The 17,362-nt window shown below is 51.9% G+C and overlaps 2 protein-coding genes across 2 annotated transcripts in view; one reads left to right on the forward strand and one right to left on the reverse strand.

Annotated features, from left to right (window-relative positions):
• LOC139673810 (zinc finger protein 850-like) overlaps positions 1–17,362 on the reverse strand; it is a 1,066,517-nt gene that overhangs the window by 559,513 nt on the left and 489,642 nt on the right. The gene's annotated exons all lie outside the window — the stretch shown is intronic.
• Positions 3,728–10,711, forward strand: LOC139674297 (olfactory receptor 14C36-like). Its single transcript, XM_071560485.1, has 2 exons — positions 3,728–4,270; positions 10,277–10,711. Exons 1-2 carry the CDS (start codon positions 3,728–3,730, stop codon positions 10,709–10,711), a joined length of 978 nt encoding a protein of 325 aa, XP_071416586.1.

The raw sequence follows: 17,362 nt of genomic DNA on the forward strand, positions 1-17,362 counted from the left end.
ACCCTCAGTAAATTTTTGGCCAAGATGAAGTTGGATTTAACTGTGGATCTGCTGGAGGGCAGGAAGGTTCTGCAGAGGGATTTGGACAGGCTGGATCAATAAAACCCAGTGTCAGGTCCTGTCCTTGAGTCCCAACAACCCCATGGAATGCTCCAGGCTGTGGGCAGAGTGTCTTGAGAGCTGCTCATCAGGAAGGGACTTGGGATGTCTGTTTGAGAGCCGTTGAATATGAACCAGAGAGTGCCCATGTGGGCAAGAAGCCCAATGGTGTCCTGGCCTGTATGGAAAATAGTGGGGCCAGCAGGACCAGGACAGAGATTGTCCATCTGCACTGGTCACAGGTGAGGCCCCACCTCAAGTCCTGTGTCCTATTCTGGGCCCCTCACTGCAAAAAGGACATTGAGGGCCTGGAGTGTGTCCAGTGAAGGGAGTGGAGCTTGGGAAGAGTCTGGAAATAATGTGTCATGAGGAATGGCTAAAGGAACTGGTGTTCTGGAGTCTGGAGGAGAAGAGGCCCAGAGACAGTGTCATTGCTCTCTACAAAGACCAAAAATGAGGTTTTAGTGGGGTGGGATTTGTTCTGTGCTATCAAGGCTGTAGTGACCAGATGAGAGGAAACGGCTCTTAATTGCGTCAGTTGAGGTTTAGATTAGATATTAATTTTTTTTTCACTGAGTGTATAGGCATTTGAATAAGTAGCTCAGTGAAGTGGTGGTGTCTCTGGAAGTGTTCACATGGCATCTGGATTAGCACCCTGAGAAGTGGTTTAGGGGTGATTATGGTGGTTTTTCATTCAGAGTTGGACAAGAGGATCTTGAAGGTCTATTCCAGCCATGATTGTTCTGTGATTCTGTGACCTGTCATCACTGTTTCCAGGTTTGTGCTTTTACAAGAAACTGGAAAAGTTTTCTGAGTTTGATTCCTCAGTGGGACCCATTAGCACTGCAAGCAACTTTACAGTTTGAATCTGACTTTTGTTTCTCAAGAGGTTCCTGTAACTTTCCTCAGGGTCTGATGTTCAGGGACTGAGCACCAACCCCCCAGAGGGCCATTAAATGCCCTGGGCTGTTGCTGTGCTGCTGAGCTGGGCCGGGCTCCTGGCACACAGGGAGCTCCTGGCAAGCGGGCAGCGCTGCAGAGAGACAGCTCTGCCCAGGAGCAGCTCCTGTGCACAGCCCAGCAGGGCTCAGGGCACTGCCTGCACACACCGAGGGCACAGCAGAGAAGGGACAGAGATGAGAGGCAGCCTGGGCTGGGAGGGGACTGAGCTCTCACTACAGGAGAAACCTCCACAGTATTTGAATGAAGAATTCTCTGGCTGTAGGAAAGTTAATCTTCCCTTCCTGCAAGGATCTCCTAAAGCTGGCACATCCCACAGCTTCCAGGATCTATGAGAAGGACTCTCACAGTTCCTCTAGCAGGCAAGAGGTGGCCATATGGCAGAGCAGGGCAGGACCTGCAGGCAGTAGAGACACAAGGGAAGTGAGAAAGAGGTTTAGATATCCTGGGGTTGGAGGACAGGTGAGAGCCCTTCAGAAGAGGAATCTTCACAGCCCTTTGCCAGGCTAAGTCTCTGGCTGCAGAGCACTGCAGGTGAGTTCCTGGAAGTGTCTCTTACACCTGCCAAATGTTACCACTGAGAAGACCTGCAAGGATGGCTCTCCTGGATTTCCTGGTGTGGAGCATCAGAGGCACAGGGCAAGAAGGTTCCCTTCTCCCAGGGATGGCTGTTGGGTGTGAGGGTGGGGGTGCAGCCAGGGGTGCCCAGGGCTGTCCTGCAGAGCAGGGTCCTGCAGCCCAGGGCTCTGTGTGCTGGGGCAGGGGCTCTGCTGCCTGCCAGGGTCATCTCAGCCTGGCCAAGGAGCTCCTCATAGCCCTGCAGGGCAAAGGTGTGGGTGGAAGGGGTGACCCCCTCCTGGCAGGGCAGGGCTGAGCAGGGCAGGGCAGGGTCCTTCAGCTACAATGGCTCTGGGCTTCTCTCAGCTTCAGCTCCACCTCCTGCCATGTCCAAGGGCACTTCTCAGGAACCACATCCACTCAGAACACCTTCCCCTCCCCAGCCACCTCACCTTGTCTGGGATCTGCTCTGCAGCCCCTGCACATGCAGAGCTGCCCCTGGGCTGTGTGAGCACTGGAGGGAGCTGAGCTGGGCACAGGGAGGTGGCTGCTGGCAGGAACAGCTCCTCACAGCACAGACAGGCAGGGAGGGAGAGGGAGCTGCTGCCACAAATGCTGGGGAGGGGCATGTGGGCACCTCCCTGCTGGCCCTGTGGCACAGACACCTTCCCCTGGCCAACTCCTCCCTGGGCTCCTTTCCCAGCCTAAGCAGAGCCTCTGCCCTCAGGCCCGTGGGGGCTCAGGTTTGCATTGTCCTGCAGCAGCCACAGCCCAGGGAAGGATAAGCTTCTGATTTCCATCTATCTCTGCATTTCCCTCCTCCCTTGGCAGGAGCATTGTGGCATATCACTGCCATCATCTGTTGCCTGTGCTGTCCTAGTTCTCACCTTTGGCTCTTCTGAGCCAGTGCAGGGGTTTGAGGGTGGCGGGTTCAGTTCCTGTCCGGGCACAAACCCTTTGGGTCCTGCTGTAGTGATGTTTCTGTGGGAGCAAAGTGCCCAGGACCCCTCCAGGCAACTTCAGGATATCCATCTGTTTCCCGGGGTCTCCTGCAGGGTTGCAGGATGCCCTCCAAAGGGGCACAGCTCTCCCACAGTATCTCTGTGCTGTCTAGGAACTCCTGGGAGGAGAGAGATGAAAAAGGTGAGGAGTTTGACTTTCTGCTCTTTGGACCCAGATTTCTGGGTTCCTCTGCTCTCAGCAGTGTGCAGTTTTGTTTTGGGGGAACAGTTGTGTGTGATGCTCATCCAGCTCCAAGCTGCCAGCACAGGGCAGGTGAGAACAGCACTGATGGACAGAACAGCTCTTCTGTCTCCACTAAGGGACTGTCCCTTTGCCTCTCAGGATGCACAAGACTTGACCTACAGAGCAAATAGATTGTCAGTGATTTCAAGCATCCACAACCATTACTAACTATGGCAGGTGCAACTGGGTGAACAAATAGAAGTAATTCCCTCAGCTCAGTTCTTCAGCTGGCAAAGTGCAAACAGCCATGCTGAGAAGCTCTTTGAAGTATCACACGTGAGGAGAAGAAGGAAGGAGAGATACTGATCTCTTCTCTGTCACTGGCCAGTGACAAAATCCGAGGGAATGACTGAACATTCCAAGGGAAGTTAAGGTTGGATATTAGAAAAAGGTTCTTCTCCCAGAGAGTGATTGGGCACTTGAAGAGGCTCCCCAGGGCAGTGGTCACAGCACCAAGGCTGATAGAGCTCAGGATGCACTTGCCGAAAGCTCTCAGGGACATGGTGTAATTCTTGGGAATGATTCTCTGCAGGGCTAAGGGTTGGACTCCATGATCCTTGGGGGGCCTTTCCAGCTCAGAATATTCTGTGAGTACAATTAGAGATCACCCTGTGTTCTGGGTTCCCTCTCACTGATAAACAAGAAAGACTCCTCAGGAGCCCATCACAGAGTTACTGGTTCCAGTGGGCCCCTTATGCAGCAAACCCCAGAGCTCAGGGGAAGGAGCTGCAGGGAAGTCTGACTGTGGGGAGTGAGCCTGAGAGTGGAGTGGCTGTGACATATGCAGTGTTTTGCTTGTAGAAATCTGGCCTAAATAATTCCTGTCTTTTCCTCCTCAACAGATCAAAATATTCTGAGGAACGAAATGTCCAACAGCAGTTCCATCAGCCAGTTCCTCCTCCTGCCATTGGCAGACACGCGGCAGCTGCAGCTCCTGCACTTGTGGCTCTTCCTGGGCATCTTCCTGGCTGCCCTCCTGGGCAACGGCCTCATCATCAGCGCCGTAGCCTGCGACCACCACCTGCACACCCCCATGCACTTCTTCCTGCTCAACCTGTCCCTCACAGACCTGGGCTGCATCTGCACCACTGTCCCCAAAGCCATGCACAACTCCCTCTGGGACACCACAACCATCTCCTACATGGGATGTGCTGCACAGCTCTTTTTCTTTTTGTTCTTCATCATGACAGAGTTTTTCCTCCTCACCATCATGTGCTACGACCGCTACATTGCCATCTGCAAACCCCTGCACTACGGGACCCTCCTGGGCAGCAGAGCTTGTGCCCACATGGCAGCAGCTGCCTGGGCCAGCGGCTTTCTCCATGCTCTGCTGCACACAGCCAATACATTTTCCCTGCCCCTGTGCAAGGGCAATGCCCTGGGCCAGTTCTTCTGTGAAATGCCCCAGATCCTCAAGCTCTCCTGCTCACACTCCTGCCTCAGGGAACTCGGGCTTGTTGTGGTCAGTGCCTTTTTAATTTTTGGTTGTTTCATTTTCATGGTTTTCTCCTATGTGCAGATCTTCAGGGCTGTGCTGAGGATCCCCTCTGAGCAGGGACGGCACAAAGCCTTTTCCACGTGCCTCCCTCACCTGGCCGTGGTCTCCCTGTTTGTCAGCACATCATTTTTTGCCTACCTTAAGCCTCCCACAATCTCCTCCACATCTCTGGATCTGGCATTGTCAGTTCTGTACTCGGTGGTTCCTCCAGCACTGAACCCTTTCATCTACAGCCTGAGAAATAAGGAACTCAAGGATGCTGTGAGGAAAATAATGACTCGATGCATTTTTACAGTAAATACCTGCCTGTTTTCATGTGCAAATCACTCATAAAGAAACTCATTACCTGTCCAACCTTCTGTCTCAGGTTCTGGGTGATGATTATGGTGCTTATTTTTTTCTTTTTTCTTCTTAAGTTGTGTGCAACTAAACTTTATTTTTGATCCTCAGTTTTTCTTTAATCCTTAAACTTTTGTGTTTTACTTGGAGTTGGTGTAAATGAGAGAATGATCATTTTAATATTTAAAGCAAATAAAAGATATTGGTACAGTTTGTTTGTTCCAGTTCCTTCTTTTGTGGCCACAGGAAGGCCAGTGGCAGTGCCTGTGTGCAGAGGGAGAGAGTAAGACTATCACAGAGCAGCAGCATTGCCGGGGAGAACCAGCACTTTGTCTTTTTATATCTGCTCCTTTTCCACTTCCACACTCTTCTTCCAACCCTACTGTTGCTATAAGGCCTCAGTGCTCTTGCAACTTGGTCACATCCTGCTGCATGTCCGTCCTGGGCTCACAGGCAGGGACAGGCCGTGGGCACTGCTGGGACACAGCTGGGCTGCACAACAGCAGCTCCATCAGGGAAGGGCATCTCCTGAGGGCAGGGCAGGAAGGCTTTCAGCTTTCCCCAAAGTTGCCAATAGGAATGTGCTCAAGGAAGTGTCCTGGTAACATAAATCCCAGTGCCCAGTTGCAGAATGTGAGTGTGCAGGGTGGGGGCACAAAGCAGTTTCCTTGCACAGCCAGATTTCCTGGGATGGGTCTGAAGCACCAGTCCAATGGGACAAACTGCATTTTCAAATCCTTTCTGTATGATACCAATTTCAGGGAGCCCTTGAGCACCAGCCTTGGTTTAAAGACCAATATTGGAATGGGAACTCCAATAAAATGAACTCACTCCCCTTTTATTCCCCACAAATACACAGAGACAAAATACAAGGAAGTATTAAATGAAGAAAATAAGTTTAGTGACCAGAAATAGAGCAGCAAAAGTACAATACCAAGGGAACAGTTCAAACCAACAACAGAGAGAGAGAGAAATAGCTTTTATTTCTCCCCATCCTTGTCCCAACTCCCTTTTGTGTACAGATAGAAATGCTCATCAACATGTGCTTCCCATTCCCCTTTGCCCCCCTGGAGGAACAAAGAAAAAAAAGTAAAACCACAGGAAAGAGGAGACAAAGCAAAATCTGGAAAATGTCTCAGATGAGACAAGTTGTGCTGCTGAAGCAAACGCTGACTCCAGAGGGGCCCAAGGGGCGGCAGAGCCACGACTCTGGTTCATGTGGCAGTGGGGGGGAGGCAGCGGGTCTGCTGATCCCATGGAGTTCTGGGGTCCCAGTGGCCCCTTGGGTCCTGAGGTTCTGAAATGACTCAGGGTCCCTTTTCTTCCATGAGGACCAACATGTCACAATGGCCCCTTAATTCCCTGAGATATCTCACTGTCCCCATACTCCTTTGGTTCCATGAGCCCCTGCAGTGGACTCAATGAACCATTGAGTCCATGAGGTTCCACTGTGTCCCAGGGTTCCTTTGATTCAATGAGCCCCTGCAGTGTCACAGTGGCCTCTTGAGTCCATGAGGTTACTCCATGTCACAGCGCCACTCGGGTTCCATGACACCCTGAATGTCCAATGCCCTCTTGGTCCCATGGGCTTCCACATCGTTCCTGGAGTCCTTTGGCTCCATCAGGCCCTGTGGTGCCACAATTGTCCCTTGATTTGAAAAGGCTCCTCAGTGTCCTGGGGTTCCTTTATTTCCATGACACCCAGCAGTGTCAAAATGACCCCTTGATTCCATAAGGTTCTGAAACCTTTCAGTTACTTTGTCCATGAGGCCCAGCATGTCACAATGGCCCTTTGACTCCATGAGGTTGCACAGTGTCATCACAAAGCTGAGCCCATCCAGATGGGAGTTCTGGGGAGACTGAGAGGAACTGGGATAACTGGGGAAGGAAAGAAGAGCTTGGACAACAGAGAGGAAACATTTTGATGATGACAAAACAGGTTCAGGTCATGCTGAGGGTTCTGAAACACTGACTGTGCAAACACTTTTGACAGACCTTTACCCAATTTCTGATCTCAAGCCCCAGCTTAAAAGTGCTGCTACTCCCATTCAAAGGAATCCACTCCTCTAATCCCAATCTCAATCTGACCTCGAAGGAAAAGGCCAAACCCAGCACTCCAGACTCTTATTTGTACTCTAATGCCCATCCCAAACCTACACCTGCAGTGTTATTATGAAACCCCCAAGCTTTAATCCTAACCCAGACCAAAAATCTTTTCACCTAATCATGAAACACACTCTGTCAGAAGAACCCCAAACATCCCTAAACTTCTGCCTAATGCCTACCCTGAGCTCTAAACCCCAACCCCTGACCATTAACTACTCCCAAACAGCCCTTGGGAGCAGGACAAGGACCTTGAGGGCCCAGACCAGGCACGAGGTGTTGGGAGAGGAATGTGAGGTGACCTGGACCTGATCAGCTCATGGCACACAAGGAGCAGATGGGTGGCAATGCTGTGAGGAGTCAGCTGGGCCTCAGCATCTCCAGGGGGCCATGGCTGGGAAGGGGCTGCCAGGTCACATCTGTCACCTCCCTGACAGGCAGCAGCAGCAAAAAGCGTCACTGTGTCTCTCCTGCACTAAGAGCACAACATTTTCATGGCTAAATACCAGAGATATCGTATGAAGGGGTTTGGAAGCCTCCAAGCCCTGGGCCCAGTGGTGTGGAGACTGAGGAAAGAACAGGAGAAGCCTGAGAGGCCTTGAAGGCAAACTGGGGAAGTCCAGACTGCAAAAAAGGAGAAAGGAATTTCCCCCCAAGGGCAGTGCTGTGCTGCAACACATCCCCCTGAAGGAATCTGGGCCAGCCTAAGGCTTTGTGTTGCTCCAAGGCAGAGCCAGGGAGGAGGGAGAGATGTCAGTGCAGGAAGGGGCCAGCGAGGTGAGGCAGCCAGGGGATGCCGACAGCCTGCAGGGAAAGGGGCAGGGCATGGACACCATAGGACAGCCTGGGCTGGAGAGAAGACAGGGATGTGCAGAAGCTGAAAGGCCCCAAGAGAGCCAACTTGTGCAGGCCTTTGGCCATGGCTGCTGTGTGTGCCCCTGATGGCATGAGGAGACAAGTGAGCCTTGCAGCCCTGGGGCCTCATTGCCTCCTTGTCCCTGCTCAGCAGCCTGGGAGGTGACACCCCATCATCCTGCCCTTGCCATTGCACATCCCACACCCCAGTGCCCCAGGAAGAGCTCAGAGCAATGAGGGAGGGAGAGGATCTCCCTTCCCAGGGCTGGGGGTCACGGCTGTAACCTTTGGGTTAATGAAATGCTTCTTACTTTCCTCAGCATCAGAGTGACCTTTCTTTCCTAGTCCATATTTGTCATCATTGTCTTTGTTTTCTAACTGGAATCTGGGGACACTTTCTCAGTTATGTCCCACAGAGGGACCCATTAACAACAAAAGAAACTTTAAAGTTTGATTCAGACTTTGCTTTCTCAAGAGGTTCCTGCACCTTTCCTCAGGGTCTGATGTTCAGGGACTCAGCACCAACCCCCCCAGAGGGCCATTAAATGCCCTGGGCTGTTGCTGTGCTGCTGAGCTGGGCCGGGCTCCTGGCACACAGGGAGCTCCTGGCAAGCGGGCAGCGCTGCAGAGAGACAGCTCTGCCCAGGAGCAGCTCCTGTGCACAGCCCAGCAGGGCTCAGGGCACTGCCTGCACACACCGAGGGCAGAAAAGCAGGGCAGAGAGAGGTTACAGTCTGGGATGTGAGGAAAGTTGAGAGGAAGATCCACAGAAGAGGAATCTTTCCAGGCTTTCAGAAGGTAAGTCTGCATGAAGGGCAATGTATGTGCAGTTTGTGGGAAGATCTCCCAACGCTGGCACATCCCACAGCCTGGGGGGTCTCTAATGTGGGATATCACAGTTTCTCTGGTGCTGAAGAGGAGGACGGGCTGCAAAGCAGGAACTCTCTGCTGCACCATCCCAGGGACATCCCAGCAGGGTTCCCGCCTCCCAGGGATGGCTGTAGGGTTTGAACCCTGGCTGTGCCACCCAGGCTTGCCCAAACTGTCCTGCAGAGCAGGGTCCTGCACCCCAGGGTGCTGTGCCATGGCAGAAGCTCTGCCACGTGCCAGGGTCAGCTCTCAGCTGGTCTGGGGAGCTCCCTCAATGCTGGGGGAGAGGCTGTGGGTGGAAAGAGCAAACCCTGGCAGGGCAGGGCAGGGCAGGACAGGTTTCCTCTGCTATCAAGTGAGAGTTTCATAGTTAAGGACTGCTTACAGAACCAGAGCACTGCAGGATATTTTCCAGGGGATACTTCAAGGACAAGGTGAAAAGAGGGATTTCTATCAAGCTCTCAAGCCACATACCTTGTGGTTTGAATAGCAGAGGGAACTCTGAGGAGCTGAACAGGTGCTGAGAACAACTACCTGGCACTGCTGGTATCTGGGAGGTGGCACAGCTGGCTCAGGGTGATGCTGCCCTGAGTTTCCAGTGAGCTCCACCCTGGTCTCTCCCCACTGGACCTTCCCTGTGTATTTCCTGGTTTCTTAACTTGCCCTTGTTACTGAGGTTCTTTCCTTGTTCTCTCAGTCAGGCTTACAGGGAAGGAGAGTTCGAACTACAGACTCAATCACTGATCCTGTGATCCCCCTCAAAATTTTCTCCCTGGGAATGAGACATTCCAATTTTCCTGTGACCAGTGGGGCTATATGCAGGGAAGTCTGTGGGCCTGGAGAATGAGGTGTTTTTCCCAGAATCAATCTCCTTTGTTAGGACATTTGTGTCTCTTCTGAGGTGTCCTTCCAAGATGGGAGCTGCCCTCAAGAATGCAAATAATCCTCATGGCACAATTATGTTATCTGAAATCCCCAGTGGAGAGGAGCAGAGATGCTGTGCCCATCCCAGGAAATATTGTTGGGTTGGTGATATGAGCCATGTGTATCCTTGGGATCTTGGGACTTTGAGACAGGCTGAGATATTTAGTGGCCTGTGATGGCTTTGTCTGCTTTTAACAGTGTCTGGCGGCATTCAGAAACCTCTCCCCTGACTTGTCACTCTTATTTCCTCCTTGGACAGTGCCCCACATCCAGAGGCAGCAAATGCCCAACAGCAGCTCCATCAGCCAGTTCCTCCTCCTGTCATTGGCAGACACGCGGCAGCAGCAGCTCCTGCACTTGTGGCTCTTCCTGGGCATCTCCCTGGCTGCCCTCCTGGGCAACGGCCTCATCATCAGCGCCGTAGCCTGCGACCACCACCTGCACACCCCCATGCACTTCTTCCTGCTCAACCTGTCCCTCACAGACCTGGGCTGGATCTACACCACTGTCCCCAAAGCCATTCACAACTCCCTCTGGGACACCACAACCATCTCCTATGCAGGATGTGTCACACAAGTCTTTTCCTTTTCCTTTTCCATGTCGACAGAGTTTTTCCTCCTCACCATCATGTGCTACGACCGCTACGTTGCCATCTGCAAACCCCTGCACTATGGGACCCTCCTGGGAAGCAGAGCTTGTGCCCACATGGCAGCAGCTGCCTGGGCTAGTGGCTTTCTCAATGCTCTGCTGCACACAGCCAATACATTTTCCCTGCCCCTGTGCCAGGGCAATGCTCTGGGCCAGTTCTTCTGTGAAATCCCCCACATCCTCAAGCTCTCCTGCTCACACTCCTACCTCAGGGAACTTGGGCTTCTTGTGGCTAGTGTTTTTTTATTTATGGGATGTTTCATTTTCATAGTTTTCTCCTATGTGCAGATCTTCAGGGCTGTGCTGAGGATCCCCTCTGAGCAGGGACGGCACAAAGCCTTTTCCACGTGCCTCCCTCACCTGGCCGTGGTCTCCCTGTTTGTCAGCACTGGTATGTTTTCCTACCTGAAGCCTCCCTCCATGTCCTCCCCATCCCTGGATCTGGTGGTGGCACTTCTCTACGCGGTGGTGCCTCCAGCAGTGAATCCCCTCATCTACAGCCTGAGGAACCAGGAGCTGAAGGATGCTGTGAGGAAAATGATGACTGGATGCTTTTCAGCAGGAAGAGACTGCCTGCTTTGCTCTGTCAGTGACACCCAGTGCATTTCATGAGAGACCAAGTCTCTCCTCTTATACAATTTTCCTTTTTTTTCTCCTTGTAACTTCACTGTTATAAAAAAGAAGTAAGTATTAATTTTATCATAGCTAATTAGCCACCCAGTCTTTTGTGACCAAGGCCAAGGACTGCCCTGGGCATCACATCAGAGGGGCCATTCCCCACCATGGATGCTCCTGCCCTGGACTGGGGCTGCACAGGGAGCTGTGGGACCAGCTGTGGGGCAGTGGGGCACAAAGGGGCCATGGAATCTCTGCCAGGGGTTGACAGCAAGGCCAGGCACAGACAAGGAATTCCTGGGCATGGCCTGTGTTGTGAACGTTGGACTGTGGGGAAAGCAAAGCTCCCCTGGAGTTGGTGGCTGCAGGAAAAGTCAAGAGCCAAAAGAGCCTCAGTGGCTGTGCTGGAGACCAAGGCTGAAGGAGGGAAATGCAGGGCTGCTGTGGGATGGGGAGGGGGATTTAATTCCAGCAGACACTGCTGTGGGGCTGAGGGACTCCATGGCTTCTCTGCCTGAGTCTTGACTGGAAAGGTCTCTCAGGCCTCTGTGCTCAGGGAAAGCTTCAGGGAGGAGGAGAGCCGTCTTGGCAGGAACCTCCTGCAATGGCAGAGGGACACATGGCAGTGTGTGCCCCTGCAGGGCACTGCCCTGGCCATGGCACAGGCTGGGAGCTGCCTGGCTGGGAGCAGCCCTGTAAGGCAGCTGTGGGTGGGCAGGAGCTGGGCAGGAGGCAGCCGTGTGCCCTGGCAGCAAGGGAGGCCAGGAGCACCCTGGGCTGTGGGACCAGCACAGCAAGGACGTGGCTTATCCTGGTTGCTGTGGCTGAGGAAAGATGCACAAAGAGCTGCGGAGTTTAAAAATTGTATCCTGTTTAATTTGTACTGTGGGCAATGAAGGGAGATTTTCTGTGTCTCTAAGTGTCACCAGTTCCTCAACCCCTAAAGAGCACAAACCTGATGAGTTCCTACTCCAGTGACACTTGGATCTCCCTCCATACCCAGAGTACAAAGCTCCCTTATTCCAAAACGTTCCTTGAAATGGAGGGATTAAGGACACAGGACAGGATGTGGAGAACAGTTACAGGGCATGACCAGGGATTTGGAGTGGTTGTGACTCCAGGGCAGGACCCAGCACTTGGCATTGCTGAACCTCATCCGGTTGGCCTGGGCCCATAAATCAAGCCTGTCCAGACCCCTCTGCAGAGCCTTCTTGGACTCCAGCAGATCAACAATCCCACCTAACCTGTTGTCATCTGAACAAATGCTGCAGAACATGCCCAATAAAATTCCTGTAACCCCAAAATATTTGGATTAGTGGAGATTTAGCTCTGCACAACAAAGTAATTCATTCACTTTCTCTCTTTTCCTCCTGCTCTGGATCAAGGGAACTTCTGACTTCAGTGTGTGACTCACTTTGTGCAAAGAGCAAAATGGACAGAATTGGGGTAGGGAGCGCTTGGAGGGACCTTTAGATCTGTGCCTGACACATAACATGTTTTCCATTGGTCTAAAATTGCCTGCTGTGGAAAGTGGACGTCAGTAATGTGAACTTAAAATACAGCAGAGGAATTTCTTCTATTTTTGAGCTGTGCCTTCCTTTGGTTTTGTTTGCTGACAATACATGAACATCCCTGTGTGTCTCCTGCAGCTCTTTCTCCAAGTACAGCAGGTGGGAGTTGGTGCCCAGGAGCTGAAACCTGCAGGTCCAGCCTTTAGTGGAGGAAGCTCAGATTGCACAAGGCTGCTTTGAGTGCCAGGGATGTGATGAGGGAAGTGGTGGGGTGGGGATTAGGGATAAAGTCTGATGGATTGTCAGACAAAAAGGGTCTTGATTTTCATATCTATTCACACTGAATTAGGAGATGCTCTGGGTCAATATCAATAGGGAATTGCTGATAATAATGTATAAACAGGCAAAAATAAACAGGCTACGCAAAAGACAGATTTTTGCTTCTGTTTTTGTTTTTAAAGTATAAGATATTCACTTTGAATGCATTTCTGAGATCTCTGTAATTGACCACAGAAGATTTGAAAATGTAAAAGTAAATTATTCCCAGGGGTTTGTTTTGTTAAAATGCCATCAGTGAAAAGAGACCATGAAGGGAAAGAGCAGACAAGGAGACCATCCCTGGTGCTTGGGAACAATATCAATTAGGGTTTGCTGCTCTCAGTGTATAAACAGGAAAAGGAAATAGGACAAAATTATATTTCTTCATTTTTTTGTCACTGTAGTACACTCACTTTGAATACACTTCTGGTATCTGTCTAATGAAGCAGAGAAGAATTGAAGCCTTAATATTAAATTATTCCCAAAGGCTTGTCTTGTTAGGATGTTTTGAATGTTAATGAGCACTCTGGCACTGAATTCCTGAACTGAAGATTTGAAAACTGAAAAAACCTCTAAAAAAGCAAAATTCATCATCAAACCTTCAAGTTCCTGAGAGTGTCAGCAAGCCCCACTGAGGCCATGAGTGAAAAGAGACCCTGGAGGGAATGAGCAGACAAAAAGACCCTCCCTGGGGCTGGGGAAGCAGCAGCTCAGAGTTACTGGTTACAGGTGGAAAAGGGACTGTGGAATGTGGCTGTGAAAGTGCCTGATGGACTTTGCCAAGCAGGACAGCCAAGCCCTGCCACCCATCTCTGGTTCCTCACAGGATGCTCCTGGAGCAGAGTGATGTGGGGTGTGGAATGGGGAGTGCAGGAGAGCAGTAGGACACCTCCACAGCTCTATGGAGTGGGTGAGGAGGTGACAAGCCCTGGGGCTGTAAGGAACTGGTGTCTTCTCCTAGGCTGTCAAGCCCCAGGAAACTGCCCTGTTGCAGAAAAGCACAGTGAAGAGCCAAAGTGTGTGAGAGCAGGAGAGGGCACAGCAGTGTCCCTTCCACAGCCAGGCCTCCAGGGACACACCTGAAGGAGCAGCAGAGCAGGGTCTGGGCTTTGTCTTTGTTTCCTGGACACCCTGGGCAAGGGGCCCCAGGGCAATTGTCACAGATCACTCCCTGCAAACACCATTCCCAGCACTGGCCTCTCACCCACCACTGACAGGTTGTTTGTCCCTCCATGAGGACACCAAATGAGCAGCTCACAAGGCCATGCTGAAATTGTACAGGGGAGACTTCAGCATTCACAGTGTGTGTGTGGGGGAGATGAACCCAAGAGAACACAAAGACCATCAGCTAATCCTGGAGGTGCTGGGAAGGGCTGTGGGACACACAGTGTCTCGAGGTCACTTCACTCTGGGCCCCACATCCCCTGGAAAACCCCCAGGATGCAGCACTGGGATGTGCTTCTGAGCACAGAACTCCCCCTGTGTCCATTCCTCAGGCCGTGGGGCATCTCAGAGAGGGGCAGAGCAGGTGACACCCCACAGGGCTGAGGTGCCTCCAGTCCCCAGCAGTGGCAGTGAGAGCCCAGGGGGAGACTGTGACTCCTGCAATGATCTCCCCATGGGTGTAAAAGGGAAAGACTCTCTGATCACCCCTGGGTGCATGAGAATCCCACAATCCCAGTTCAGAGGTGGATGCCTTGCTGGACCTCGACATTTCTGTGAGTGACTCCAGGAACAAACTCCACTGGCCCAGTGAGATTCATCTCCGTGGTCTTGGACAGTTCATTGCAAGTGCTCCTGAACTGCTGCATCACCCTTGCCTGGGATTCTGGGCTGTGCTCTCAAAAGGACCAGAGCAATCTGAGAGGTTCTGGGTTCCTTGGAAAAGGCAGATGCCAAGCCCATCTTTAAGAAGAGCAAAGTGAGAATGGGGAGAATTACAGGCTGCCCATCAAGCCACTCTATCACTGCCCTTCCCAGATGAACAGGGGAGAGAGAATAAGGTGGAAAATGACTCATGGGTTGGGATAAGGCGCTTTACTAAATCAAAAGCCAAGTTTGCACACAAACAAAGAGGAAAACTACAAGATTTATTCTCTACTCCCCATCATCAGTGATGTCTGGCCATGTCCCAGCAAGCCAGGCTTCAGCACACGGAGCAGCTGCTCAGCAGGCAAACATTGTAAACAGTGAATGCCCCTCTTCCTCCTCCTTTCCTCATCTTTTATATCTGAGCTGACATCCCATGATCTGGAATATCCCTGTGGTCACTCTGGCTCTGCTGGCCTGGCTGTGTCCCTTCCCAGGACCTTGCCCTTGTCTGGTGAAGGAACGTTGCAGTGCTGGGGCTGTGCCAGCTCTGCTTGGCAATAGCCAAAACATTGGTGTGTTCTCAGCACCTTTCCAGCTCCCAACACAAAGCACAGCACTGGGAGGGCTGCTGTGGGGAAATGAGCTCCACCTCAGCCAGACCCAAAATATTTCCACAGTGTTCGGTGCTGTCCCAGGATTGCTTTAGTTCTGTGAGGCCCTGCAGTGTCCAGGTGGCATCCTGGTTCCCTGAGGTTCCACAGTGTGACAATGACCCCTTGATTCTATGAGGTTAAAAACTGTCTCAAGACCCCTTTTGTTCCAAGAGGCCCCACAAGTCACAATGAACCCTTTGGTTCCGTGATCTCTGCAGTGTCCCAGGATACCTTTGGTTCCTTCAGGCCCTGCAGTGTCCCAGTGGCCCCTTGTTTCCATGAGTTTCCACAGTGTCCCAGGGTCTCTTTTGTTCCACGAGGCCCTGAAAGGTCAAAATTGCCTCTTGGTTCCATAAGTTTCTGTAGTGTTACAATTGCACGATGATTCCATCAGATTCCAAAATATTCCAGGATTCCTTTGAATCCATGAGACCCTGTAGTGTCATAAAGGCCCCTTGATTCCATGAATTTCTGCAGTGTCCCAGGGTTCCTTGGAGTCCATGAGGCCCTGGAGTGTCACAATGATCCCTGGATTCCATGAGGCTCCACAGGGTCACAGTGGGCTTCTGTTTCCTTGAGGTCCTGCAGGGTCACAATGGAACTTTGATTCCATGAGGTTCCCAAGTGTCAGAATGGCCCCTTGGTTCCAAGGCTTTCCACAGTGTCCCAGGATCCCTTTGGTTCCTGAGAGAAGATTGCTGGGGGTGAAATGAGGAGTATCAAGTTATCCTCACAGAAGTTGCAATGGTACACAAATTATAGGTAAAGGTCCATCAGGAGTGTTTGCACAGTCAGTGTTTCAACACCCTCAGCATTACCTGAACTTGGTTTTACCTCACCAAAATCTTTCCTCTCTGTTGGCTAAGCCCCCTTCCCTCCCCCAAATATCCCATCCCTTTTGTCCCAGTTCCTCCTGACCTCCCCAAATCCTTCAGCTGGATGGGCTCAGCTTTGTGACATCCTTCATGACCCCTGAGCATCTGCCTGCCCAGCTTGGTCAGTCAGTTCTGGGAACACACCTGACAGCCCAGCCCCCAAGGGGACAGGATGTTCTGCTGTGCTGGAGAGGACCCTCCTCAGCCTGGCCAGCAGTGCTGCAGGGGGAGATTCCCTGCCCCTCCCCAGCTGGTCCTTCCTGCCCAGCAGCTCCTGTTCCAGAAGGGCTCACAGACACTCTGGGGGACTTTTCACACTTGGGTCCTTGAGCTGCCCTGGGGCATCTCTGGGGCAGTGGCCAACTCTGTGACTGCTCTGGGAAGTCATGGCCTGAGGGCATGAGTGTGAACTTTAGGAGATAGTTGAAACCTCTGCAGATAAGAATTTCTGGCAATTGTTGAAGACTTCCTGGCCTATCATTATGACGTGTTGTTTGTTTATTTGTTTTTTTTTAATTTCAAGGGTTTTTTCATAATTTTCTTTTTACTGACAACACCACACACTTGTTCTATTAATCTGATTCACTCTCTGTTTATGTGAAAATATTTGTGCAGCTGTTTATCAGAGTACATTTCCTACCAGTGTTTAGAATGCAGAAACATTGCTCAGAGGAGCTACTGAACTTCTTTGGGATGGTTTCATATCCCTAATTTTGGCTCTTCTGTTCTTCCTCTCCCAATTTGCCTTCCAAGATCTCTCCAAGCTGTGTGTGCCTGGGAATGTTTTCACAGTCCTGAGCTCTGGACCATGTCAAAGGGGACAAATGCACCTTCTGGAGAACACTGTCACTCCTGCTCACAGAGCCTCTCTTGACTGCACAGAGGAGATTCCCCCAGGCTGTTTCCTGGTGTGGGAAGAAAGGGACATAAAGGCAGAGGAGAGGGATGGAGGAGACATGGACATTTGCAATGGGCATGCTCAAGGATGGTGAGATAAATGTCCCTGGGACAGGGAGGTTGTTCCTGCAGTCACACCCAGAAATGTCAGGGCTCTGACAGGTGTTCATAGCTGAGCTGGGCTCATGCCCTGCTCACACTCCCAGGGCTGTTCAGAGACACGAGTCCTTCCCTTGCACACACACAGACAGTTCCTGGCAGCAGGTTCAGTGTCTCCCTGGGCTCCTGCTGCCACTGCCCGGGGCTGGAGGCACCTCAGCCCTGCAGAGCCCCCACCCTGCACACTCACACACTTCAGCTCAGCACTGGGGTTTCCCTCTCCCTGGCATGGCCCAGTCCAGCCCCTCCCTGGTCCCACCAATCCACCTGCCCCAGCCCCAGCCCCACAGAGCAGCACAATCATGTCTGGCCCTGCAGCAAGAAATGGAGGCAAAGGAGGTCAGGGACAGTGACTCTGTGTCTGGAATGTTCAGGAGACCATCATCTCAGGCATCTCCTGCAGCCCCAGGGCCAGCCCCACTC

The sequence above is a fragment of the Pithys albifrons genome, chromosome 7 (genome assembly GCF_047495875.1).
Source record: "Pithys albifrons albifrons isolate INPA30051 chromosome 7, PitAlb_v1, whole genome shotgun sequence".
Lineage (NCBI taxonomy): Eukaryota > Metazoa > Chordata > Aves > Passeriformes > Thamnophilidae > Pithys > Pithys albifrons.